The sequence below is a fragment of the Salminus brasiliensis genome, chromosome 13 (assembly GCF_030463535.1).
Source record: "Salminus brasiliensis chromosome 13, fSalBra1.hap2, whole genome shotgun sequence".
NCBI lineage: Eukaryota > Metazoa > Chordata > Actinopteri > Characiformes > Bryconidae > Salminus > Salminus brasiliensis.
This window is the reverse complement of record NC_132890.1, coordinates 23,229,687-23,257,647: the sequence shown is the minus strand read 5'-3', so window position 1 is coordinate 23,257,647 and position 27,961 is coordinate 23,229,687. Positions and strand designations below refer to the sequence as shown.

Below are 27,961 nucleotides of genomic sequence, written 5' to 3'. Positions count from 1 at the left end.
CAAAGGCTCTTTATAAAGACACATCTTAAATGTGGCTGCCATGGCTCAAGTTTTGGCCCAAATGCACTGGCATTTGCAATAACTGAACCAGGTTACAGTTGGGCTGTTTTTCTCCTAAAATATGAATGCTTTATAATTCATAGTATAGTAGGCTGATGTGGGCCAGAGTTCAAAGGCTCTTTATAAGGACACAGCTTAAATGTGGCTGCTAAAGCTAGGCAACCTTTGGCCCAAAGACGCTTGCCTATTCCTTAACTGGCCGTATTTGGCCAAGAATCATCTGCTTCCGGTATAAAACAGAGGTGAATGCACCAAAATGACAAATGAGTCATTAATGAGACGTCATTGGGAATCATTTTGTACAGTTTATTTCTTCCTCTTCAGATAAGAATTTTCCATTAATCAAAATGCCTTACAAACAGAGTTTATGGCTCAAAAACACAGCAAGACTTCTCGTTACAAAGACTTTCTCCCAGGCTAACATCTTCCATTCTTCAGCAATGGAGATGACCATTCAGAGACAGTACACAGTGGGTTGTACCATCTTTGCAAAGTCGTCTTCCCTCTGTGTCACAGTTTAAGGCCAAAGGGTACATCGACGCTACATAAAAAAAGGACGATTGGATTAAAACATTATTATGTTCAACGCTGCTGCTTTTTCTTTTCTTTCGTTTCTTTAAACATCAACATTAACTCAGTGTTTGTGACGACACACATTTTGTTACGTAAAGACTGCGACCAAGTTCGACTTTGTGTTTTTCTTTTTTTTTTTTTTAGCTTTCAGTAGGAAATGTACATCCTGGGGTTTTGAAGGGCAGAGGGGCGGGACAGGCCTTGCAGGCGTGGCAGGTTTGACTAACGGAACTGAAGTGGGGATGCTTACTGTTACTTCATGCACAGGCATCCATACTAATGCTCTCACATCACGTGCTGTGTAGTCATTTACATCATTCGCTTCTGCACAACAGCAGTCCGTACCAGCACTCCTGTCAAGGTTGGGTTCACTCCTGTCGGTAGCGACGCCATCTCTCGCCCTAACATACTGCAGCTAATCTACCCCCTCCCCCCATACACACACATACACACTTTCATTCACACACTCACAAATGTACAAAAAAAAACAAAAAAACAAATAGATCAAATCAAAGCCACTTCATCCACAGAGCACATGAATAAACGAACAGACAGACTGAGAGACAGGCAACCGGCTGGGTTGAAACAAACCGAAGTATGCTCAAAAAAAAAAAAAAGAATAAAAATAAAAACAGTCAGGCTGATTTGCTCTGATTTGGGCCGAATATCCAGAGCGCTCAACTGCAGCCACCAGTGGATTCTTTAATTTCTTCAATATCCTTTAATTTCTTTGTTGTTAGATGACGTCATTTTCAGCCTCTGAACGGGGTCACCTTCACCCCAAGACCCAACAGTACAAGCTGAATTGGGAGGGCCCCTCTAGAGGCTCCGCCCACTACAGACCCCCTCCGAAAAAGGGGTGAAATAGAGAGGGGTGAGGGGTGCATTGAGGTTAGGGGCGGGCAGTGTAGAGGTGGGGCTGGGCTCCAGGCCGGCTGGGGTTAGCGGTTGTTTTTGGTCGCCTCCTTGGCCGCCAGTATGAGCGGCGTCAGGCTGGACAGAGGCTTGGCCACTTTTAGGAACTGATGCTGCGGAGAGGAAAAGAAGGCAGGAGTTAGTTTACACACAAACACACACACACACACACACACACACACACACACACATACATATATATATACACACATACAGTGGGGAAAAAAGTATTTAGTCAGTCACCAATTGTGCAAGTTCTCCCACTTAAAAAGATGAGAGAGGCCTGTAATTGACATCATAGGTAGACCTCAACTATGAGAGACAAAATGAGAAAAAAATTTCTGAAAATCACATTGTCTGATTTTTAAAGAATTTACTTGCAAATAATGGTGGTAAATAAGTATTTGGTCACCTACAAACAAGCAAGATTTCTGGCTGTCACAGACCTGTAACTACTTCTTTAAGAGGCTTCTCTGTCCTCCACTCATTACCTGTATTAATGGCACCTGTTTGAACTCGTTAACAGTATAAAAGACACCTGCCCACAACCTCAAACAGTCACACTCCAAACTCCACTATGGTGAAGACCAAAGAGCTGTCGAAGGACACCAGAAACAAAATTGTAGACCTGCACCAGGCTGGGAAGACTGAATCTGCAATAGGCAAGCAGCTTGGTGTGAAGAAATCTACTGTGGGAACAATAATCAGAAAAAGGGAGACCTACAAGACCACTGCTAACCTCCCTTGATCAGGGGCTCCACACAAGATCTCAGCCCGTGGGGTCAAAATGATCACAAGAACGGTGAGCAAAAAATCCCAGAACCACACGGGGGGACCTAGTGAATGACCTACAGAAAGCTGGGACCAACGTTACAAAGGCTACCGTCAGTAACACACTACGCCGCCAGGGACTCAGATCTTGCAGTGCCAGACGTGTTCCCCTGCTTAAGCCAGTACATATCCGGACGCGTCTGAAGTTTGCTAGAGAGCATTTGGATGTTCTGGAAGAGTATTGGGAGAATGTCTTATGGTCAGATGAAACCAAAGTAGAACTGTTTGGTACAAACACAAGTTGTTGTGAGAGCGAATGCTGAGTTGCATCCAAAGAACACCATACCAACTGTGAAGCATGGGGGTGACAACATCATACTTTGGGGCTGTTTCTCTGCAAAGGGACTAGGACGACTGGTCCCTGTACATGAAAGAATGAATGGGGCCATGTATTATGAGATTATGAGAGCAAACCTCCCTCCATCAGCAAGGGCATTGAAGATGAAACGTGGCTGGGTCTTACAGCATGACAATGATCCCAAGCACACTGCCAGGGCAACAAAGGAGTGGCTTCGTAAGAAACATTTCAAGGTCCTGGAGTGGCCCAGCCAGTCTCCAGATCTCAACCCCATAGAAAACCTTTGGAGGGAGTTGAAAGTCCGTGTTGCCCGCCGACAGCCCCAAAACATCACTGCTCTAGAGGAGATCTGCATGGAGGAATGGGCCAACATACCAGCAACGGTGTGTGCCAACCTTGTGAAGACTTACAGAAAACATTTGACCTCTGTCATTGCCAACAGAGGATATATAACAAAGTATTCAGATGAACTTTTGTTAATGACCAAATACTTATTTTCCATCATTATTTGCAAATAAATTCTTTAAAAATCAGTGTGAATGAATGTGATTTTTTCCCCCTCATTTTGTCTCTCATAGTTGAGGTCTACCTATGATGTCAATTACTCTTCTCTCATCTTTTTAAGTGGGAGAACTTGCACAATTGGTGACTTACTAAATACTTTTTCCCCCCACTGTATATGCATGCATGTGCGCTTTTCATGTTATTTACAATTCTAGCCAAGATTTCAGCCTCTAGATTTGCTCATTCCTTGTATTTTATGAGGTATTCTGGGTAGTAACTTCATTTGAACCTTATCTTGGATGTTTATCCACAGCTTTTCCACCCTACCCACCCAGCCAGAGCAAGGGCCTGCTCTGTTCTTTCTGCTCTCCAGCTTTCCAGAAAAATTGCTTCCCACTCATTTTCAATCCAACTGACTAGACTGTTCTAAATCAGATGTGTGGGAGTGATAGAGGACAGAGAGGGGTGTAAATGCATGAAGTGCTGTAGCTTAAAAAGGCATTTAACCACTATTCTGCAATATGTGGTGCACTGCGAGAGGAGGTGACGGCCTCGTCAGCAGTATGTTAGACACTTTAGAGTATAATCTGCTCTAAGCGTAGTGTGAGAGCTGCATGTCCACACTGGTCACAGTAAAATGGATCAGGTTGTGGAACAGGAGCTTTCTGAGAGCTAGTGCATTTCTATCACTGTATACAAGAAGCTTCACGCTGTCTTTGTTGTGGGCTGCAACATAATTATTTCTAAGTGATCATGTGAATATCTTGGTGCTATTTAATTCATGTTAGTATCAAATTTCCCCAAAATATCCTAATTCATGTATGTGCACCTAACTACCTGTCCTGCTTATTTATGTTATTTGTTAAAGTAATCCTCACGCTCACTTTACAACATTGTCTCTAGAATTTTATTTTCATTTTCTGGTGCTTTTATTAATCCAGGCTTGTTTGAAAACAAGCTACAAGATACAAATCTGTCCATTTAAGTATCAGGTGCTATATTTTTGTCATATCACCTAGCCTTACACTGAACACAGACTGTGTGCAGCTGAAGCTAATATACATGTAAAACCTCATAACTGACCACACAAACTGTTCTCTATACAGCTGTGGTCGAGTCTTACAGAGGTTCCACTATTGGCTTTCAGCTGCAAAAGAGGTCAGAGAGTCGAATTGTGTGTACACACACACACACTTACCTGTAGAAGCTCTTTGGCAGAGCCTCTTTTCTCCACGTCCATCTCCAGACAACGGTTGAGGAAATCTCGGAACACAGACGAGAGTTTCTCAGGATTCTGCAGTTCTGGAGTTCCGTTAGTGGCAATGAGATACAACGCCTAGAAAATACATCAGCATGTTAGTTTTAATAAATGGAAGAACAGTTAAATTTAAAAGATGTTTTGTAAAACAGGTAAAACACACCCACTGACTTTCTGTTTATTTGGGTTTATTCTAATGTTTATATAGAGTTTTACAGGTAGACACACTCACTGACCACTGACTTTCTGTTTATTTGGGTATATTCTAATGTTATATAGAGTTTTACAGGTAGACACACTCACTGAACACTGACTATGTTTATTTGGGTTTATTCTAATGTTATATAGTTTTACAGGTAGACACACTCACTGACCACTGACTATGTTTATTTGGGTTTATTCTTATGTTATATAGAGTTTTGCAGGTAGACACACTCACTGACCACTGACTTTCTGTTTAATTGGTTTTATTCTAATGTTTTGAGAGTTTTGAGATATAATCTTTACCCTCAGAGGATTCTCATTGAGGTATGGTGGCTCTCCCTCAATCATCTCTATAGCCATGATGCCCAGGGACCAGATGTCCACTTTAGGCCCGTAAGCCTTCCGGGTAACCACCTCAGGGGCCATCCAGTAGGGTGTTCCCACCATGGTGCTGCGCTTACTCTGCTCTGGGGTGATCTGAGCGCAGAAGCCAAAATCAGCTGCAAAATGACAAACAAAACACAGTTAGAACATACACACACACACACACACACACACATTATTTAGATATTAAATGTGTATATAAATAACCAGAGTGTGGTAATATGCACTTTGCCCAACCTCTCAAATCAAGTCTCTTCTTATCTTATAAATGAGTTGAAGTCAAACTAAACAAAAGTTCTATTGTTTATAGATTAAAATTGGTCTAGTAAAGAAGATCCTAAATGACTTGGTCTTTGAGTTAAAATAAGACACTTGCTCCCCCTGCTGGTAAAATTTGTCATTAAATGCAAGCTGATGGAGGCAAAAATTTGTGCTGTCGGATTAAGAAGCAGCGAACAATAATACACCCTCTTACGTTAGCTAACCCTTTATGCTTGATGTGTGTGTGGAGTGTACTAACTGAGTTTGACGGAGCCGTCCATGCCCAGCAGGATATTGTCACTTTTGATGTCTCTGTGGATCACCTGGTTGGAGTGCAGGAACTCCAGGGCCTGCAGACACTACAGGGAAGAGGACAAACACATTTGAGACACTAGGGCATACTGGTCCAGAATAAGGGTTACAAATACATAAGAGCTCAGAAATTACAATAAGAACTGGTCTGTTAAGCATAACTAATGATTTCACGTGAATTTTTCACACTGGTGCCTAAATACGTCCAGTGCACATTACCGTTATCACACTAAAACCTTGTATCTCCTAACGCCAACTTTCAGTGGAAGTCAGTGTAAAGAGATTTTATTCCAAGTAATTTTGGAGCATTTCTATTGTTTTATTCATTGTGAAATGTCGAGGCAATGTAAAGAACAACTGCCAGATTTACATGTCAAAACGTGAAAACACTTCACGCTATACAGCTTTACGTTTGTCACATCAGACTACGTACTATTACACTAGTGACCCTAAGTAAAGTTCATTTACCAACAGCTATTTTTAACACAGCCCTTTTCCAAACTGTCCTTAACCCTTAGAATTAGACAGGCTGTGTTTGTTATTGTGCTTTGTTCTGATTGGATATCCTGTATTGTTTCCCATTCATAAACCAGCCTGGATGGGCTAATTGACTGATATATTGATTAATATAAATAAGAATAGTCTTTCAATCTTAAAAATAAAGCAGCTTCAAATGGTTCTTTGAGCGATGCCAAAGAAGAACCACTTTTGGTTCCATAAAGAACCTTTTTTATAATAGATGTGTGCAAGTGAGAGTGACTTTCACTGTAGCATGGCTGACCCTGAGCTCTGACACAGGCTTTATGCCTACATGTAATTTGTCTCAGTGTTGTGGGTTTGATACCTGGGTTCACTTCAGTTCACTTTCACAAATGGAAAAAGGTTTAAACGGCTCAAATTGAGCTTAGCCTTCCTGTGTTACTATGACTTTGGCACTGATCCAACACACAGGCCACTCTCACCTCACGACACACGGCGGCAATCTGAGCCTCGTCCATACACGTCTCGGTCACCACGTCGGTCAGAGAGCCTCCGGCCAGATACTCCATCACCACCCACAGCTCATCGCCCACCAAGTAACTATGAGAAGCAGACAGCAGAACATCAACACACTGAGTTACTGAGGAGGACTGTGAGTAGCCATGGCAACGAGACAATGGTGGGCTGGGACGGTGCATTAGTGCATTAATGGCGAAAAGGGAGATGGAGCAGGTAACCATAGAGACAGAGAAAGCCATTCGTCCGCTCCCACCGGCACCCTTAAAGTCTGAGGGATGGGGTGTTACTATGGCAACAGCAAATGCCCCACAGACAGGCGGTTCTAACCGTATCAAACCCAGAGTGAATTCACAGAAACAACAGAAGAACCAAACCAACAGCTGTGAAAGATTCAAAAGGCTTTACACTAGTTGTTGGAACATTGCTGCGAGCATTTGATTGTATTTTTGGATGATTAGTTTTGGAACACAATGACTCCAAAGAGCTTCACTGCTCCACAGCACAATACTGGGGGGGCTTTATTCACTGTTTTGCGCCTCTAGTGGCTTTCAGTTGCTTCGAGCAGCTGCTCCAGTGGGTACCATTGTATTTTCAATAGAAATTATACAAGCTGTGTGTGGCCGCGCATTTGAAAGCATGTGTTAACAATGGGTGAATCTGAAAGAGGAATTCCACTGTTTTTGTTTCTTAATGTAATATAATTAAAGATTAAAATGCAAAAGAAGTCATTCAGAATGGGTTTGGTGTGAAACAGTCAGTTCTAAAGAAACTTTGTCAGTCAGTCAGCTTAACTGTTCAAATTTGCCATAATTTTGACATCAACAGTGCACTAAAAACTCAGAAGACACGTGTAAGTTCACTCGTAGCTTTACATAGTGTCTATAAAGTCTCTATACTGGAATCTATTTCACACAAAATATATATATACAAAATCTTTTTGAAATGGCGCTTCCTGAGGGTCTCCCTAAGGTGAACTCACCTGTCCAGATAATTAACAATATTGGGGTTTTTGTTTTCCCTCATGACCAGAATCTCATTGATGATGAGCTCCTTCTTGGGCTGTTGCTGCAGGTTCATCTGCTTTATAGCCACCTAAGGACAGCAAGAGAAAGCTGTTAGCATGATTGTTACCCTGAATCTGAAGTACACTGCAGAAAGACCAGAGACATCCATGGCTCCTTCTATCTCTTCTTCAATAGAACAGTGCTCTGTTCTGATCTGGTTGGGCTGAACACACCAGTGAGTACCTAGAGATCTACTGACTTTCATCTTTAGCATCTTTGACGTTTTACCTCTTGTCCGGTGGCGATGTCTATTGCTGTGTAAACTGTTCCGGACGCCCTGAGATCAGGAGGAAAGAAAAAGGTTTACAATTTTATATATATATATATATACACACACACAGTGTGTGCAGAATTATTAGGCAAGTTGTATTTGAGAGGATTCTTTTTATTATTGAACAACAACTATGTTCTCAATCAACCCAAAAGACTCATAAATATCAAAGCTTAATATTTTTGGAAGTTGGAGTGTTTTTTTTTTTTTTAGATTTGGCTATCTTAGGAGGATATCTGTTTGTGCAGGTAACTATTACTGTGCAGAATTATTAGGCAACTTAATAAAAAACAAATATATACCCATCTCACTTGTTTATTTTCACCAGGTAAACCAATATAACACAAAATTTAGAAATAAACATTTCTGACATTCAAAAACAAAACCAAAAACAAATCAGTGACCAATATAGCCACCTTTCTTTACCATGACACTCAAAGGCCTTCCATCCATAGATTCTGTCAGTTGCTTGATCTGTTTACGATCAACATTGCGTGCAGCAGACACCACAGCCTCCCAGACACTGTTCAGAGAGGTGTACTGTTTTCCCTCCCTGTAGAGCTCACATTTTATGAGGGACCACAGGTTCTCTATGGGGTTCAGATCAGGTGAACAAGGGGGCCATGTCATCATTTTTTCTTCTTTTAGACCCTTCTTTTAGACCCTTTTTAGACCAGCCACGCTGTGGAGTATTTGGATGCATGTGATGGAGCATTGTCCTGCATGAAAATCATGGTTTTCTTGAACGATACCGACTTTTTTCTGTACCACTGCTTGAAGAAGGTGTCTTCCAGAAACTGGCAGTAGGCCTAAGAGTTAAGCTTCACTCCATCCTCAACCCGAAAAGGTCCCACAAGTTCATCTTTGATGATACCAGCCCATACCAGTACCCCACCTCCACCTTGCCGAGTCAGAGTGGAGCTCTCTGCCCTTTACTGATCCAGCCTCGGGCCCATCCATCTGGCCCATCAAGAGTCACTCGCATTTCATCAGTCCACAAAACCTTAGAAAAATCAGTCTTAAGATATTTCTTGGCCCAGTCTTGATGTTTTATCTTATGTTTCTTGTTCAAAGGTGGACGTTTTTCAGCCTTCCTTACCTTGGCCATCGCACACCTTGTGCTTTTTGATACTCCAGTAACGTTGCAGCTCTGAAATATGGTAAAACTGGTGGCAAATGGCATCTTGCCAGCTTCACGCTTGATTTTCCTCAATTCATGGTCAGTTATTTTATATTTTTTTCAACACGTTTCTTGTGACCCTGTTGGCTATTTGCCATGAAATGCTTGATTGTTCGGTGATCACGCTTCAAAAGTTTGGCAATTTCAACACTGCTGCATCCCTCTGCAAGACATCTCACAATTTTTGACTTTTCAGAGTCTGTCAAATCTCTCTTCTGACTCATTTTGCCAAAGGAAAGGAAGTTGCCTAATAATTAAGCACACCTTATATAGGGTGTTGATGTCATTAGACCACACCCCTTCTCATTACAGAGATGCACATCACCTGATTTACTTGATTGGTAGTTGGCTTTCAAGCCTATAGAGCTTGGAGTAGGACAACATGTATAAAAAGGATGATGTGATCAAAATACTCATTTGCCTAATAATTCTGCACACAGTGTATATATATAGGCTACACATGACACAGACAATAATGCTTATTATACATTGTGTTTATACATATTTTGATATATCTTCAGTATAGAAGTTAACTGATCTACTATGGTTCTCTGTACCACTCACTAAAGTCGTTGCTCCATTCTGGCATCAATGGCCCGTAGGCCTCCCCTGTTATGCACTCAATGTGCGAGAAGTCCATTCTCTCTACACCTTCACAATGGCGGCCCTAGAACATGTGGTTTTCGAGATGCAAGCACCCTTCACCCAGTACACTATTATCATGCCCTTTTGGACATCAGTCAAATTGGGTCCTTTGCCCATAATGACTGGTCTGCACACCGCTACAACTGACCGTGGCATCTTTCATGTTCCGGGCCGAGCTCATTCCAAATGAATAATTCCTACAAGACTGTGACAGTGGGCGACGGGTGGAGGAATCTCAGAGAATGCTAACTTTGTGGGATGTTCTTGAGCCATCGTACTGAATGAATGCCAGAGGGTAAGGACGACTCCGGCGAGTGGTAGAAAGCAAATGATGCGCCACAGTGGACCAATTAACCTCTATAATGAACACCTCCCGTCACCTGATACAGTCCATGCCACAGCGTCCGAGCAAAGTGTGGTTCTTCCCACTACTATGTAGGATACATGAAACAAGACTCACCCCTGGCCAATCTTCTCAAAGCGTGTGTACTTCTTCTTAGGATCCCCCACGCTGACTATACTCCCTACACACAGAGGAAGACAGACAGACAGCACAGTTAAAGAACAATCAGCACGACAGCAAAAAAAGGTTAATTCAGCAGCTTAGTAAAGCTGGAGAACGTATCATGTTTTCTCATCATACAGACAACAGTTAGGTTCCTAGAACAGTTGGAGAGGCCCATGCTGTGGAGAGAAAGACAAACCTCAAACAGGCAGAGAGAAAGAGAGGCTGAAAAGACAAAGTGGGCAAAAATATCATAACATCATGATACTTTAACGTATGAGGGATAGGGGGGGACAAGCTGGAACAGACCGAATCCACCAGCAAAAAAGGACTGCTACAGTTGAATAAGTGCAAAAGTACAAAAGTAAGCTATTTAAGGGACAATTTCGCCAAGATTTCTGCATAATGTAATTGCTGAGGTGCAAACAAAATCCCTCAGAGTGGTTTGATGTGAAATGACAATGATATCATTTCCATCTAAATGATGTCATTATCCAGAAACGTCTTTTTTTCCCATAATAATAATGTAATAACGTGCCTTTACTGTCATTCATACAAAGCTGGGGTCAGAGGGACTGCTACAGTGCCCCTGGAGCAGAGAGGGTTATAGGCCTTGCTCAAGTGCCCAACAGTGGCAGCTTAGTGGACCCAGGTATAGAACCCACAGCAATGTGATCAATAACCCAGCACTCTAACCACTTGAGCCACTACTGCCATTATGATTATATATATAGAAAAGCGTATTTATTTTTATCGTGATTGTCATAACATATCACATTGCCCATCCCTGAGCAGGACACAGAGGTTAAAAAGGGATCTGTTTAGGACAGACAGTCACACAAATCAGGTTAGGTACTGGCAAAGTCTGTGGAACAAACAACTCGATAAAGACCAAAAAGACACAAAGGCTGTGGACAGAACATAGTTTACGATGTCTGGGTGCGACTTCGGGCCAAACAGGGAGAGCACACACACACACACTCTAGAAGTGCTGCTATTTCAGTGGAAAAACCTGGCAACCACTGACAAGTTGGCAGTTTACAATCCCAAAGTAAGGCAGGGAAGGAAAGACACACTGGATGACTGATCTGTTTTGAAGCAGCATCCCTTTCTTACCAGTAGAGGGCGATCTTAGCACATCTGTAGCATGAGTGTTTAAAATACAGCCTCTTAGAAAAGCATGTGGATCTCGGAACAAGCGTTACAGTTACTCACTCGCTTAGGTTGATTTTTTAAAAGTGACCAGTTTAAATTTAAAAAATCACGCTTTCCACAAACAGACCTGATCAACCAAGACAAAATTAGTGTTTAAACTGTGTAAAGGGTGTTAAATCTAACATTTCTGTCCCTGGGATCCACTTCCCAAACATTTGTGTGGTGGTAAAATAGGTAAATATCTGTGATACATAAATATGTTTGTACACACATCCTCACAGATGTGCAAATGCACACACAGCTTGTCTAGTCTGTGTCGTAGTGCCAACAGAATAGAACTCTCTGGATTAGAAAAACGTGAACCTATTGGCACCATGCCTAATGCCAGGCATGGGCTAGAGGGGTACAAAGCTCCCCAACATTGAGCTGTGGAGCAGTGGAACTGTGTCCACTGGCATGATGGTGCTCCATCCAATACTTTTAAGATGAGTTGGGGAAATGGGAAGGAGGTGGAGTGGTGATCAACCAATCTCCTGACCTTACTGATGCTTTATATATATGTATACAATATTATTATTATTAACATTACAACAACAACAACAACAACAATAATAATGTTAATGTTAATAATAATAATAATAATAATAATAATTATAATTATAATTATAATTATTATTATTATTATTATTATTATTATTGTCAGTCACATTAGCATCTGAGTTCCAATGTAAAACTAAATTTCAGACACCAAACATGTCTTGGCTGCTCAACTACATTTGGGATAAGATGAGAAACCATGTAAATGGGACAGTATTCACATGCTCAGTGTGGCTCAGTGTTATGGAGGTCAGCTCTTACGTAGTTTCTCCAGAATCTCCTCATCAGACATTTTCTTCTTGCGGGTTTTGTCCGCGGTACGGGGTGCGGTGCTGGAGGGGGTGGGGGTGGGGCTGCCGCCCTCGGCTGGTGGGGGGGAGATGGGAGAGGTGGCCACATCCTTGGTGGGGGCTGGAGGCAACGGCTCGATTACTGAGCGAGTGTATATCTGACCAGAGAAAGAGAAAGAGAAAGAAAGAGAGAGAGAGAGAGAGAGAGAGAGAGAGAGAGGGGAGGCTTTAGAAAGCAGCACTAATGAAATACAGCACATTACGTATCCCAGCATGGTCAGCCAGTCATGGTTGAGGGCCTCAATACAACTGCAGGGCATTCTGGGAAAAGGCTGATTCATCAAAGAGACCTCATTGCATTCACACCACAACAGGCTGGTCTGACCAGATTACTGCTCACTGTTAATCTGCTCTCTTCTAAATACCCAGACTGCTTTTCTGACTCCTAATAGAATCCAAACTCCCAGACCGCATTAGTGTCTGTAATTAGACGAGAGGAGGTACTTTATCGGGATCGGAATTTGTAGATAGGTTGTTTCTATGGGTATAATCATGTTCGGGGAAAAGGAAACTCTGCTGTACAATCACATGCTTGTCATTAGTAAAGTTATCAATCACACTCAAATAACAATGTAATTAAATACATAATTCTGTAATTACAGGAGTACTCTTTTCATATGTTGCCTCTTATGGGTTTTTATCTTATCACACTAAAGTCCTGATCTTTTTTCTGTTCATTTTAAGAAACTGCGCCACATCCTGTGGCGTCTCTTAACTCGCTTTAGAAGAAAAACCAACCATGAGGGGAGTCAGGTGCAGTCAGCTGTTAACACACCGAGCCAACACGGCGCCACAGCAAAGAGAGAGAGAGAGCAAGATGGATAGATAGATAGAGAGAGAGAAAGAAACTTTGTTAAGTGGACACACACTTCTTTTATACTGTATATAGGACGCTATAGTGCTTCAGACACACATACATACATGCATATACTACATTCTAAAGCACTGCTGTGAGGATCTGATAGATGAGGTCGGAATGTTGGTTGATCATCACCCCACCTTATCCCCAACTCCCGACTCATCCCAAAAGCATTGGCTGGCGCAAAATCATTCCAGAGAACACAGTTCCAATGCTCCACAGCTTTATACCCCTATCATTAGGCATGGAGCCAATAGGTTGATGTTTATCTGCTCCAGAGAGTCCTATTCTATTGGCAGTACTGCTCTCCAGGGACTAGACAAGCTGTGTGTGTGGGTGCACCTCAAAGTAGCTGTATGCATTTTTTAAAAGAGGTGTCCATAAACACCAGTTGTATCTATGTAATCAGAATATGCCCAATATATATATATATATATATATATATATATATATATATATATATATGTGTGTGTGTGTGTGTGTGTGTGTGTGTGTGTGTGTGTAAATATGCACCTCGCAAAAAACCCTCATTGCTTCTGTAAGTTAGTCAGGTCAGTCCAACACACACAAACACTCACTCTGAAGAGGGAGGATGAGGACTCTCCACATATTAAGGAGTAGCACTGTTTCTGTCTAATCTGGGAACAAAGACATGCTTTGTGTGTGTGTGTGTGCGCTGTGCTTTTTATATATACATATATGTGTGTGTGTGTTCGTGTATGTGTGTATAAAATAAAGCTGCTGTGTGTCGTTCCCCTCTCTGACTCCAGCAGCAGGGGAGTGGCGCATCAGCCCGCTCATTATACCCACCGCTCACACAACACACAGCCTGACGCCTTTAATCTGGTTAAAGGAGCGCTAACGGGGGCAGGCCGGGTCTACAGGCAACACACTGTTTAACATTTATGAGCTGCGAGCGGATAAAAATACATCGCCAGGCAATATAAATCACTACAGGAGCGTGCTGGAGGGGTGGGGTGGGGGGTGTGACTAAACTCAGCATCACTTTATCAAATAAGAAGTTGAAAGAAACCAATAAGATATCAAGATTACACAAATAATGAACCAGTCAGGACCTACGCACAGTTCATTTCTCAGGAGTGTTGCAGCAGGACCTCCACAAGAGCCCGAGAACCACTGTGAGAACCCAAGACTCAAAAGTGGAACCTGTCCTGCTCTGGGCTTTGTGCTTATGAAAGTTATGATAAATGTGACCAACGTAATCTCACGTATGACCTACAGAATTCATATAACCAAGCACACCATGCCGTGTGGGTCACCCGTAAATTTAGGGTCTTTAGGTTCAGAGCAAGACCGTGGACCAGCTACTCCTCACACTCCAGGCCTAGTACTTATCTCCTTGGCCTCTACCAAAGCCCAGCTAGCTGACAGAAGCTACAGTGGATCATTGTTCAAGTGGCCTTGAGGTTGCTGGCTAGACCAGGTGTGAGGGAGACTCTGGCTCTGAGTTTCTTTCCGTGTCATTAATTAATAATGCGTAATAATGTATTATTCTTATGTGTTAACACGCTCTTGTTTATTCATATCTCAATTAAGTAACAACATGGAGGAAGCGCAGATTGTTGTGGTTTCAGGTGGGATTAGATGCTAATTATCATTGCTTCTGGGGTTTTTAGTTGCTTTGATGGCACGTTAGCTGGTTTGTGAAACGGCTGAACTAAAACAGAGGTCTGTTTACATCGCTGATATTCGGCCCTGCTGCTACGGTGTCAACAGGGTGAAATATGTGCTAGGTGGTTGCTACGGTGTTTCCCTTTTAGCTGATATGGCATTTAAGGTGTTTGCTGTGGGATCCAAGGTGGTTCATTATGGCGTTGCTAAGCGGTTGCTATGTTTTCCCAAGTGGATGACTGAACATTGACTGGTAGTTGTTATGGAGTTGTTAGTTGTTTAGGCTGCTATGGAATACTAGACAGTTAATCATGGTGTTGCTACGTTGTTGCTATGGTATTACAGGTGGTTGTATTATGGTGTTGCTACGTGGTTTGGAGATGGGTGCTACAGTGCTGCATGGTGGTTGCTATGGTTTTTCAGATGGTTGTTGTGGGGTTGCCTTGTAGTTTCTAGGCTGTAGTGTCTGAGGTGGTTGCTAGGGTGTTGCCAAGAGGTTGCTGTGGTGCTGCACAAGGTTTGCACCCCATTCATTCTTATGGGACAAAAAATATGTGCCTAACAGTAATAAAACGATGACTAACCTGTGAGAGTCTCTCCTAGGAATATAAACCTTACTGTGTTGGAAATAACAAACAGAGACAATTGTGTGTGTCTGTGTGTGTGTGTTGGGCTCATATTTCAGCCGAGCATTCATCTTGTGTGTTGTGACGGAGGTTTAATGGGGCTCAGCTCTGTCCTCAGTGGTATCAAAGCTGTCAGCTGTATGATAGATCAGGCCACACCTGTGAGGAGCACAGCTCTAACATGCTCTTTAATCAGACACTGTCTGGAGGACCTCAGCATGCTTCCACAACCCTCAGCCGGATCAAAGGAACGACACAGGGTCTCTCCCTGCCCCCGGAACCCTCCAACACTCATATCAAACACATACACACCTATTAATACACCCCTATTAACATATTTTTTTCCCTGAACTGCTTTATGTATGAGTGTGTGTGTATATTCTGCTATACTAGTTTGTGTGTGTGTGCTTCTCAATTATAGGTTTAGCTCGAAGGCATGCCACTAACTGAAAGAGTTCATTATAAGCCCAACCCACAGATACCTGAGCCACCAGGATGAAATGAGGGAAGGGGGAGAGAGAGAGAGAGTGTATAACTGTCTGAATGAGTATAAAGTGGAAAGAGGGCGGAAGATAAAGAGCAATGTTGCCCTATAAATAAGAATAGGAACATTTATTTAGGAACCAATATGAATTATCTGTAGTATAGGTATAGTGTAATTATTGTAACTACAAAATTGTTAAAATCATGTTACTATTAGTTATTGGGAACCTATTATGATTAAAGCAGTAACCAATATTAAGTATCTACTGTGAATTATTCATGTGAATATATATATATATATATATATATATATATATATATATATATATATATATATATATATTTATTGTCTACTATTAATGGTTCAGGTCTTCACTGTATTCATTATTTGATGTCTACTATGCATTTTTTAGTATCTACTCTTAATTACCCAGTACCTATAACATATTACTTATTATCCACTATGAATTATTCAGCATTTACTATTATTCACTGTCGACTATAAATTATTCATTGTCATCTAGGAGTGATTCAGTATCTTTCTATAATTATTCAGCATTTACTCTTAATCATTAATTGTTGTCTACTATTTATATAGATGGTCTAATATGAATTATTTATAGTATTATATTAGGTATTTATTGTCCGCTTTGAATTATTCAGTATGTACTATGAATTATCCATCACCTACTGTGAATTATCCAGTATACACTATGAATGTCTACTATGTATTAATCAGTATCTACTATTATTCATTGTCTGCCATAAATGATTCAGTACCTTCTATTCTTTTAGCATTTACTACTAACTATTTGTTGTGTACTTATAAGTTATTATTTAACTATTAGAAATTGTTAAGTAACTACTGAGACAGAAGGAACACTTACAGATTTGGTGTGTTCGGGTCGCGGGGCAATCACGGGTGGGGGAGCTGCTCCATCCTCATCCTCATCCTCGGATACAGTCGCAACGGCTGGAGTCTCTGACACGGCCTTGGAGTTCTGCAGGGGTCGGGGGAAGAAGGCGGACAGGAAGTGAGGCTGCGCCACAGCCACCACCACATTAGCGCACAAAACACTGGCAGCTAGCATGGCGGCTAACAATGTCCAGCTCAAGGTGTGAATTCATCTCAGCCCTTAAACAAACCACTGCATCTAGAGGACTGATGCCAGTGTACCTGGGCATCCTGAACACTGTCCTAATGCTGAGACAACGGCACTTCCACCATTATCCCTCTGAACTAACCTTGAGCAGTGCAAGCTGACAAATCTCACAAACATGTCTGTTCCTGATGAAACACGACTACCTCTACCTGTCTGACCACCTGTCAACCAAAGTTCCTCTTTGAGTTCTCTGTTGGGAACCTCAGCACTGTCGCTCTCAGAATGAAGCTTACAGCTCATCAGCCTCCCCACCACGGCACAGAGCTCAGCCTGAAAGATGCTGATTCACAGTGCAGTGAGAGAGAGAGAGAGAGAGAAAGAGGGAGGGAGAGAGAGAGAGAGAGAGAGAGAGGGAGAGAGAGAGAGAATGTGTGTGCAAAAGGAGTCTGTGTGTAAGCGAGCGAGCGAGTCCACATGTAAGAGAGAGTGAGAAAGAGGTGAAAGAGCTGGGCAGCGGGTCTGTGGATGCATAAAGGCAAGAGACAAACTGAGAATATGGGAGAGAAAGAGAATGACGGGATACATGTATGAGACAGTGTGTTCATTTCCATTTACAGCATTTAGCAGACGTTCTTATCCAGAGCGACTGAACAATCGTGCTTCACTATTTACTCAAGAACAACCTTAGCTAAATTGAATAGACTAAAATTCAAAGATACCTCTAAGCTTAGACACTACTAAACACAAGTCAATATGGAGACCATAGTACTCTACTCTTCACCCAAGTTCCCTCGGAAGAGGTGGGTCTTCAGTCTGCCCTTGAAGACAGTGAGCGACTCCCAGGGGAAGCTCGTTCCACCACTTCGGTGCCAGGACAGAAATAAGCCTGTACGCTTGTCTTTCGTGGATTTTGAGGGATGGCGGGTCGAGCTGAGCCGTACTTAAAGCTCGAAGGGTTCGTGGTGCAGATCGGCTTTTGACCATTGCTATCAAGTACGGAGGGGCTGGTCCGTTCTTGGCTTTGAAGGTCAGTGTCAGGGTTTTTGAATCTGATGCGGGCAGCAGCTACAGGAAGCCAGTGAACAGAATGCAGCAGTGGAGTGACATGGCTGAATTTAGGAACATTGAAGACGACCCGTGCCACTGCATTCTGGATAAACTGCAAGGGCCTGATGGTGTGCAGAGGGAGACCAGCCAGAAGAGAGTTGCAGAAGTCAAGGCTGGAAGTGACGAGAGACTGAACAAGCATCTGGGTGGTCTCTCTAGAGAGGAAGGGTCGAATTCTCTGGATGTTGTACAGGAGAAATCTGCATGACTGAGTCAGATTTGCAACATGACTTGAGAACGATAACTGATCATCCATGACTACACCAAGGCTTCAAGCTTATGTAGATGGAGTAATTAGGGAGTTCTCAAATGAGATGGCAAGATGGCAGTGTGTGTGCGCGTCCAAATGTGTGTGTGTGTGTGTGTGTGTGTGTGATGTGTCAGTCTGTGTGTGTTAAGGAAAGTGTATGAGAAAGAGAGAGGCAGTGAGTCTATGGATGCATAAGGATGAGAAACTGAAAGAACATGAAAGAGAGAGAGTGAGAGTACAGCTAAAAACTAAAAAGCAATGTGTGTGTGGGGGTGTGTGTACAGAGGAGAGTGCGATGTTTGTGTATGTCGCCATCATTCGCTAAAAATAAAATACACCCAGCCTCATCCACTGCTAACCCTGGAACAAATTCATCAAATGTCTTTGATGGATAACACTGATCCAAGGCCAGTTTCTGTGTTTATGTGTTTTGTAAAACACACAAACTGATCCCAGTTCAGCCTCTTATTCTGGTCAGTCTGAGCCATCATCATCATCATCTCTCTCTCTCACAGTCAATCAGTCTCCATCTCCCCCCCCCCCTCTCTCACTATACAGCACTGGCAGCAGTAGGACATTAGTGATGACTTACCACAGCATTGGAGGAGCTGTAACTGTCCAGACTTTTATCTACAACACACACACACACACACACACACACACACACACAATTATAATGTGAAAGGAAACATCTAATTATTCAACATCAGACACAACCCCCCTCCTTTTACCTTCATGTTTATATATTTAGGTAGGTAACACGGTGTCCAAAAGTTTCCAGACACCCTATTCCGTTATCTCCACAAGAAACCACTGACAATATAACACTCACTCAACTTTCTGAAGTCACTGTTCTTAATGCCCAATGTGGGTTAGAGATGCATTGCTAATAAAAGTGGAATTGCTTTCTCTGGACTGCTGGAGCTCCATCCGATTCCTTTGGGATAAGTTGGAGAGGAGGAACTAAATGATCCAACATCCGTACCTGACCTCACTGATGCTCTGCTCAGGCTGAATGCAATCAAATACACTCTCCAGTAATGTTCCAACATATAGTGAAAAACCTTACAGAAGAGTAGAGGCTGTTACTGCAGCTAAAAGGGACAGAGATTTCAGAAGCAGTGATGGAGAAGCTGGTGTCCACATACTTTGGGCAGGCGGAACTTTTCTAGCCAAGCAAACCTTTTAGATGACATTGGCTGAGATGAGACTATCAGATATTGCTTGGTGTGGAGCCAGTCTGTACTCTGAGTGTGGTCTTACTATAAAGCATATTGTGAATGTTGTGGGTCTTTTAACACTCTAATGTTAATGTGTCTAATGTACAGGCTGTATTACAGCAGGGCTACCTAAGACTACTGTTCTGCAGTGGTGGTAATACTTGAAGAAAAATTGCTGTAGTCTAATAATCATAAAGTAATAAAATCAGATAAGCTTATACTGCCAGCCGTTCATCTGAGTGAAGGTAGTTGGACCCCCTAGGCACGTCCTAAATTGTTTTGCCCCTTATTCTAATTAAACCTCCTATCGGGCCACCACGATTAAACTCTATTATTTGATTAGTTTGCACTTTGCATGATGATAATGCATATTTTATATTCGTCTTATGCTGCTCTCTCTCCTACAGCAAGACACAGAGCCTAATGGACACTCATTTACATGCATTTTTAATGAGGTATTTTAATAGTTTAGCTTTTTCGAGTGAGGTTTCTAAATTTTCTAGATTTCCTAAAATACCTTTTTATAACTGTGACTGGCTTACAAGATTGATTGATCATCAAAATAATGAGGAAATTATTACATTGCTCATAAGGATGCAATTTTTTTTTTATGTAATACAGAAAACTGTAAAACTACCATTTTAAACAGTGTGGGAAAGTAAAGTAGACCCTGTTTGCACATGGTCACTTGATGTGACTAATATCTGGATTGTATCCTGATAAAATATTAGCCATATGCATTTACACTAGGTAGTCAAATCCGTCTCTAGCTAGTCAGACTGAAATCCGATTGCTGTGTGGCAATTATTACTGGTATTACTGGTTTACACTCCTATACCATGGCCCAAATGCGTCTTAGACCACCTTCTGGAGTGGTTTGAGTGATTGGATTTGTATATTATACATATACATATTATGTGCATTTGCATTTTTAAGTGGCTTGGCTTTATCCAGATATAATCCTGATATTCAAAATGCATGGAGTGACCAGGTATAAATGAGGGCATAGTTTCTCTAGTATGCAGGTCCCCATTTATCATATTTCATGGGAACTGACAATGATGAAAACTAGACATCAGGGTGCAGCCAATTAGAGTAGTGTAAAGTAATGTGTGAGTTTCATTCGTGGACACGCTCACATTTTTGTAAGGTTGCTTATAAACTTTTTCAAGATTTTTATTTGGTTACTGAAACTATGATTGAATATTAACTTTAAATTCAAATATTATATACATCAGACCTGATAACTCATACTGTTACACCCTGGTTACTAATCTAATCCATGCTGACATTTCTTTTCCATGCCCAGTAAAGTTCTCACCTGTGAAGCTCATGTATTTCTGGCTGTTGGCCGTCTCCTTGGAGTCGTAAAACTTGAGCACATCCAGAACGGCCTGTGGATTCTTCTTCTGCTCCAGTTTAGTGATATTTGAGGTCTGGAGCAAGCGAGCCCACTGCTCTGGCATACCCTACACACACACACACACACACACACACACACACAATAGGAGAATGAATACATCTCTATAATTGAAGCAGTGAACATGTACAGCACATGTCACAACAAAACACAAACAGATCAGCAGAACACTACCTGCCTTTCAACAAATTAGAGGACACATGCAAGCCATTAGAGAGGGCCTGTATGATGATTGGAGCAGCATGGCTTTTATAAACATCATGGCTAACGCTTACTAACCTTCATAACGACGAGAGAGTGAGAGCGAGTTATTTTGGGAGTGTTATTTTGCAACAACCATTCCTGTTAGAGAATCTTTTTGGAGAATAGAAAGCTCAGTCTGTTCGCTTTTAAAGAGATAAGCTCCCAGCTAAAGGAAGCATGACAATGCAGCTTTGTCCGCAGCACTAATTCAAATGGATTTTTAATCATATTATCAATAATTATTCTTAAGTGTGCTACTGGAAACCTTAAACACTGTCCAATAAGGGTTCAAAAGTAACAGCTAGTAAAATATTAATTTTATACTATTTCTGTATAATTGATTGTAAACAATTTTACATTTTATTTAGAATTATGAATTAAATCTATAATTACACATGTAATTACAAGAAAAGGGCCACAGCTTATTTTTAGAATCCTCTACAGAGATGCTCAACTATATGGTGAAAAGATGTACAACACAAGGTTAACGGTTACAGTAGTTTTAGTATTAGGTTTAGGGTTGAAGTTAAAGCTGCTGTAGAATGCTAAACTGTGTTTATCTGGGTCTAGTTGAATAATTATATAGAGTTCATAGTAGTGACGAACTGTGAACCTCAAAAAAGAAAATCCAGCAGAACCAAAAAAATGGGCCACTTTCAAAACCCCAAAACTGTTACGTAACAGTCTTGACTCATTCTATTCACACAGAAACCCAGCCCACTAGAGAAAGCCCAGCTAACACTAGTCAAAAATGATGAAATGCAATAAGCCTCTTCAGGATAGAAGATTGTTGTTGATACTCCACACTCCACTCCACAGACAACATGCTGTGTGTGCCACAAAAGCAAAAGCCAGAGTAGTGTGTGGGTCCCAGGCAGGAGCCTGGCTAGAAGCTAACCCAGCTGACTGGCTACAGTCCCTTCAGCTAGCTAACCTTACACACCGCACTGAAAGGACACAGTGAGGACAACACTATCCGTTAAGACTCAGGAGTATTCAAAAATAAAAAAATGACTACAATGTTCTTGTTACAGCTCTAAAAAAGAGCCTTATAATGAGTTTCATTGTAAAACAACGCTGATATTAAATAACAGGGTGTTAAATGGACTTGTTAAACCGCATCTGAGTATTTTTCAGCCCAACCAAAGTTAACATAAAAAAAGAAATATTCCATAGCATAAATGTATTCCAAATTTAGGGTTTGATTGTTTAGATTTTATTTTATTTAAGTTAATGTGCAGCTATTTTAATCCATATTTAGTTATTTAGTATATATATATATATATATATATATATATATATATATATATATATATATATATAATGTATGAAGACCAGGTGGCCATTGATAAATTATCTACAGTAGTCTTTCAAAATTAAGGTCTGCATTTATTATTATGTAAATATTTTCATCAAATCATTGAATATGACCACAACAGACACTTACAGTGAACTCTCCGGTGACTGCATCAAACCCCACATGGATGGTGTGCTCAAAGTCAGACGGGAGAGAGATCTCAGGACGTTCCTTCTTCTTGTTGGCTGAGGAAAAGAGTCCGAAGAGAAAGAGAAGTTAGAAGGTGACATCAGCAGCTCTAAAATAATCTTTGTGATGATCACACTATCATTTAATGATGAAAAACAGCGGTACCTCTGAGATACGACTGCACTGACGAGGTACAGTTCTGTGCTGGTTCCTTAGAGTGTACTGTAATTATTTAAGATTATTCAGCTGCTCTACATCATACTAAATGAGTTTCAAGCTAAATCTTTGAGTGTGGATTAAAAAAAAAATTGCAAGATATGTCCACATTCTGAGTCTAAAAACCAGAAGCATGTTATGATTTCTTTTTTTATATAACATATAGTCCCCTAAAAACGGCAGTCCCATTCACTTCAGCATATAGTGCATTTCAGCTCTGGATATGCAAGATTACAATGTTATTAGTGATTAAAATATTATCAGATGTGATTTTTTGCAAGAATGATGTTCAAATGCCTCTCTAAAGCTGGAGCTTGTTTTTTAAATTTCATCCACGTGATTGGCAAAGAGAGAGAGCGGAAATGAACAATACGCAGAAGTTGGGGGAAGACCGTTGTTAGAGGACTAACTGCTATTTAGCTTAACCTCGTCCTCTTAGCTTAGTCATTTCCTTTTGAGGGAATCTCAAACATCAGCTCAAGGGCTGTGCTGTTACTTTATTAGCTAACTCAGGTGAAGAGTATTAGATGATGTCTTGAAGGGACAAGCTAACAGAATGTGTCCAGTTCAAGCAAAGCTGCTTACACAATTAAATTTACTGCCATTTCTGTAGCAAATCACATTATCTATAAAACATGGCTGCTGCTATTGCTTGTTTATGCAAACTGGGAGCACTTCACTAGCTAGTGTGTGTCACTTATATGGGTTGTGATCAGACTTCCACAAAAAGCCTTCTGCATTACAAAGTTAATTAGGTCAGGCGGGTCTAGCCAAGTCCTTCCTCACTCCAGAGGACTGAATATAAACTCTCTTTGTCAGTTATCGCCACCACGGTTTAACACGACTGCCGCTAATGCTGTTCAGCAACAGAGCTACCCATCTACCCTCCTCCCTTCCACGGCTCAGTTCAGCCAGCTGTTGAGCACTGTCGGTTGAGCAGAGGTCCGACTGACTGTGTAATGGTAATGATGTGCTAACAGGCAGCTAATTAACAAGGTGGCCCTGCCGAAATGCAAGAGGCCTACTCGCGCAGGACTCTGTACTGAATATGACTCCCAGTCTAACCCCAGGCTTAAATGTGTTTGGGAAATCGCCCCTAAAACCTGGTTTATTAATAAGTAAGAGGCTTATTACTCTAATAAAAACTCCCAGGATTGTGTATTTGCCAACTAGCAGGCTCATGTCATTTTAGCCAGAACCACACTTGTCCTACTAAAATTCAATTCAGTGATCTTAGTGAAAGTGAATAAGAAAAAATGAAGGAAAAAAAATAAAATAAATAAATTTATATATATATATATATATATATATATATATATATATATATATATATATATATATATATATATATATATATAAAACTACTACAGTGGTCCCATTTTCCCCCAGATGTAGTTGTTCAGCCAAAATATGTTTGGATATAAAGAGTTGCTTCTTTTAGGCTACAAAGCTAACATACCTATCATACACAGCATACAGGTATCTCAAGGTTTGATCATATTTGATTTTTTATGAATACTATACATATTCCAATAATACTATACATATTATGCAAATATGATGTTTAACCCAAATGGCTATTATTAAAAAAGTTGACAAAAACGTTCCCTCCACTAGAAGTATGGGTGATGTCATGTGGTCTTGAAAAAAAAAGTCAAATACAATTTTCCCCCCAAAAAGGCACAATACAGACTTTAAAATGACATTTTAGGCATATCTGATATAAAATTCCACATTTTATTTATCAAAAGAGGATCTCATTTACAAAAACTGCTCTCTAAAAATGATCAATTGACAGTTTTTTGTTTGTCAGGGCCGAAGGAAGTTTTTTTATACAGCATCCCACAAAGAATCTTTTCTGGCAAGTTTTAAAAAGAGTGTGAAAGCTTACATCACACACTGCGTGGAGGTCTGCAGTAATCTCGAACAGACTTCCTCATGTGGTTTCTGACACTGTATGACTCACTGCTTTCTATGAACATGGACTGAACTATACAGACAAAACTAGGGTTCAGGACAGCTGCTACTGTTTTTAGGCTTCACATTAATAATATTGTCTTTTTTGTAGAAATTTGTAGAAAACAAACAAAACGTTCGGGCACTGGAAGGGTTCTAAGACCCGAGAGTTGTTATGAGAACCCTGGTTCCCTGGTAAAATAATAAAGGCTTGTATGCCTTAAAATAATCTATAATATATGTCCATATACTACTATACATTTTACGCAAATATGACGGTTTAATAAAAAGCAAATGGTTATTATTAGAAGTATGGATGATGTCATGTGATCTTATGGAAAACAAGGCGATCAGTACAGCTGTTCTCCTGGATGATGTCATGCTCTAGCTAAAGCTGAAGGTCTAAATGATCTATCTGATTTAAATGACATATGTAACTGATTGGTCCTCCTGCAGTGGACAATTGGAAAGCTGACTCACTCTTGTCTCCTCCTCCGGTGAGGATGGAACGGATAGAGCGATCTTTCCTCTTCTTGTCCTCGGGGTTGGGGGGCAGTGGTTTGGAGCTGTGGTTTAGGGGTCCGGGGTCTTTGTTGCTAGCCCCCATCATAGTGCTTGTGTTTCTCATGGGCGGCGCAGGCGGCTTATCCTCCACTTCCCCGTTATCAGACATCTTCATGCACAGGTGCAGCTAAATCTGAAAGACACAGACGATTGGAGAAGAAGTTAGTGGAGGGCTGCTGTGCGACTGAAGTCAAGGTACAGCTCAGGAGTTTTAGATGAACAGCTAAACATTTACGAAACCTGCCTTTAGACGTCCATGTTTTACATTTTTTCGCCAATTTGTCCATTATTTCCATGGAAACAGACTGAGAAAAGAACTTTAAATGTACTAAGGTGTGCGACCGACCTGTGATTGATATGTAGTTGCATAAAGTTGCTTAAATTATGTTCTTGTATATAATCTATATAGAAATGTGTCCAGAATCCAGTTTGCTCATGTTTAGATTCATTGTTGGTTACATCTTTACAACGCTGGTTTCACACCATTACATTCACAGACACATAACCAAATGTTAATGCTTCAGGATAGTTTAGTGGAGCTGGTTTCAGGTTGGTCGACTTTTGCCACAGTAATCACACCTAATCTGCATGTAATGCACTTTGCGCTTAAGCTCAATATCCTCTATACTCTATACACTACCCAAAGGAGATGGAACCATCTGCTGCGAGGCCTCGGACTAGTGTCTAATCTACGTTTTAGGTGTAATCTGACAAATCAGATTACAAATGAAATAATAATAAATAAAAGTTTCTGAGAAGTGTGCTATTAAATAATCACAATATAAGATGTTAATCGTCATTAATTAGCAAAACCACAGTGCTTTTTTTTATCCAGGCAACTAACAGCTCCACTCCTGAACAATGGGTTTCACAATCAAATCCCCTTAAACCTTAAGCTGCTGCACTGCATTTCCAGCATTAGCAGACCAGCTAACAGCAAACAGTCCATTCATCTCCCATCTGGGAACGATTACAGTAGGACATGCTTATTAGACAGTTGTCACTGTGTGTGTGTGTCTGAGTGTGTGTTTTCAACACAAGGTGCCACTTTTAATGACTACTGCAGTTTCAGAATGATTCAACCCCTTCATGACAAGCATCTTTAGAAGTTAGTACAGCCCCCTTAGCTGTTATGACCTGCTGAAAACATGCTGCTGAAGTGCACGGACAGACAGACACCAGCTACTTCCAGCGTTCCTGAAGCCCATTCCTCATGGGCAGTGGCCTACATTTCACTAACAGCATTGGGTTTGCGTGCTGCAGCCTTCTTCAAATCCCACCAAAGATTTTCTATAGGGTTCAAGTCGGGTGACTGTGACGGCCACTCCAGAATCTTCCAGGACTTCTTCTGAAACCAAGCCTTGGTGGACTTTGAGGTATGCTTGGGATCATTGCCCTGCTGGAAGATCCAATGACACCCAAGCTTCAACTCCTGTGCTAGCTGGTAACCTTGAGGGCATTTGACAACCAGCCCCCTCAGGAATCTGGTGGCAGCTGGTGACAGCTTCCTCCTTCTGTCACGTCCAGGTAGTTTAGCCAGTGTTCCTTTAACTTTGAACTTGTGATTTTTGCTTGCAGCTGCATCTCTAGAAACATTTAGTGCTTTGCCCTCTTTTGTATCATTTTCCTTGTTTGTTTAAGGCAGTAATGTCTTCTCTGACATTTCCGGACAACTTTATTGACTTACCACTTTTCAAACATGCGAGAACCAACGTCAAAGTCAACAAACCCCTAGCCAGTCCAGGTATTTGATGCGTGTTATGTCAAGCACACCTTATGCAACTAATGAAGCTACTGATTTGCCACCTGTTTTGTGAACATGTGCTCTTACGAGAGAGCCTATTCAGGAGGTTCTGAGACTGCAGTAGCACTTTGTGTTGAATCTGGAAAAAAAACACTTGTTATATTACTTGTGTTGCTCTGTTTAAATTGTTCTTGTTTGATAGTTTTTTTTTCTAACAGCTAAAAGTTGTAAAGTTCTGTTAAGAAACCTGATTTGCCTTGGGGGTTGAATATTTGCAACTGCACATAGACAAGAACCAAATGGTCACTAAGGCCATGCCATCCCATTCTGCACTGGTGTGGGCCCATTAGACCAGTTAAAGACCAGGAAATGCAGCATCTTAAAATAATTGTGCGTCAGTTTCGTTCTTTCGTCTTGCACTACAACTACAAGGCTAATGTAGCTAATCTAACTGAAGCTGTAATTCATCTGTTAGCTTCGTGCAATCGTCTAGCATAACTCACGCTCGTCTCCATGCTAACGGATAGCTATAGCCATGGTCCAGGCATACAAAATCACCCATAACATAGTCCGAAACAGATGTAATGTCAACTTTGATTATAGAAACCCTGTAATTAGCATTAAAGTCTCGCAACCAGCAATGCAACTGCTGGTTTCCACTATGTGAGCCGGGCCGCGCTAACGTC

At 41.2% G+C, this 27,961-nt stretch overlaps 1 protein-coding gene across 3 annotated transcripts in view; it reads right to left on the bottom strand.

Annotated features, from left to right (window-relative positions):
* Positions 1-345: 345 nt before the first annotated feature.
* The window catches only part of pak1 (p21 protein (Cdc42/Rac)-activated kinase 1), a 73,544-nt gene continuing 45,928 nt past the window's right edge, over positions 346-27,961 (bottom strand). For all 3 annotated transcript variants that reach the window (XM_072694922.1, XM_072694920.1, XM_072694923.1), the window contains 14 exons: positions 25,448-25,664; positions 22,757-22,851; positions 20,968-21,115; positions 19,019-19,056; positions 16,854-16,967; positions 12,278-12,464; positions 10,220-10,283; positions 7,892-7,940; positions 7,579-7,691; positions 6,563-6,680; positions 5,548-5,647; positions 4,947-5,143; positions 4,380-4,517; positions 346-1,661 (listed from right to left, as the gene is read on the bottom strand). In XM_072694922.1, coding sequence (XP_072551023.1) covers positions 1,575-1,661; positions 4,380-4,517; positions 4,947-5,143; positions 5,548-5,647; positions 6,563-6,680; positions 7,579-7,691; positions 7,892-7,940; positions 10,220-10,283; positions 12,278-12,464; positions 16,854-16,967; positions 19,019-19,056; positions 20,968-21,115; positions 22,757-22,851; positions 25,448-25,646 — 1,647 coding nt within the window. In that variant the 5' untranslated portion in view covers positions 25,647-25,664 and the 3' untranslated portion in view covers positions 346-1,574. The remainder of the gene's footprint in view (positions 1,662-4,379; positions 4,518-4,946; positions 5,144-5,547; positions 5,648-6,562; positions 6,681-7,578; positions 7,692-7,891; positions 7,941-10,219; positions 10,284-12,277; positions 12,465-16,853; positions 16,968-19,018; positions 19,057-20,967; positions 21,116-22,756; positions 22,852-25,447; positions 25,665-27,961) is intronic.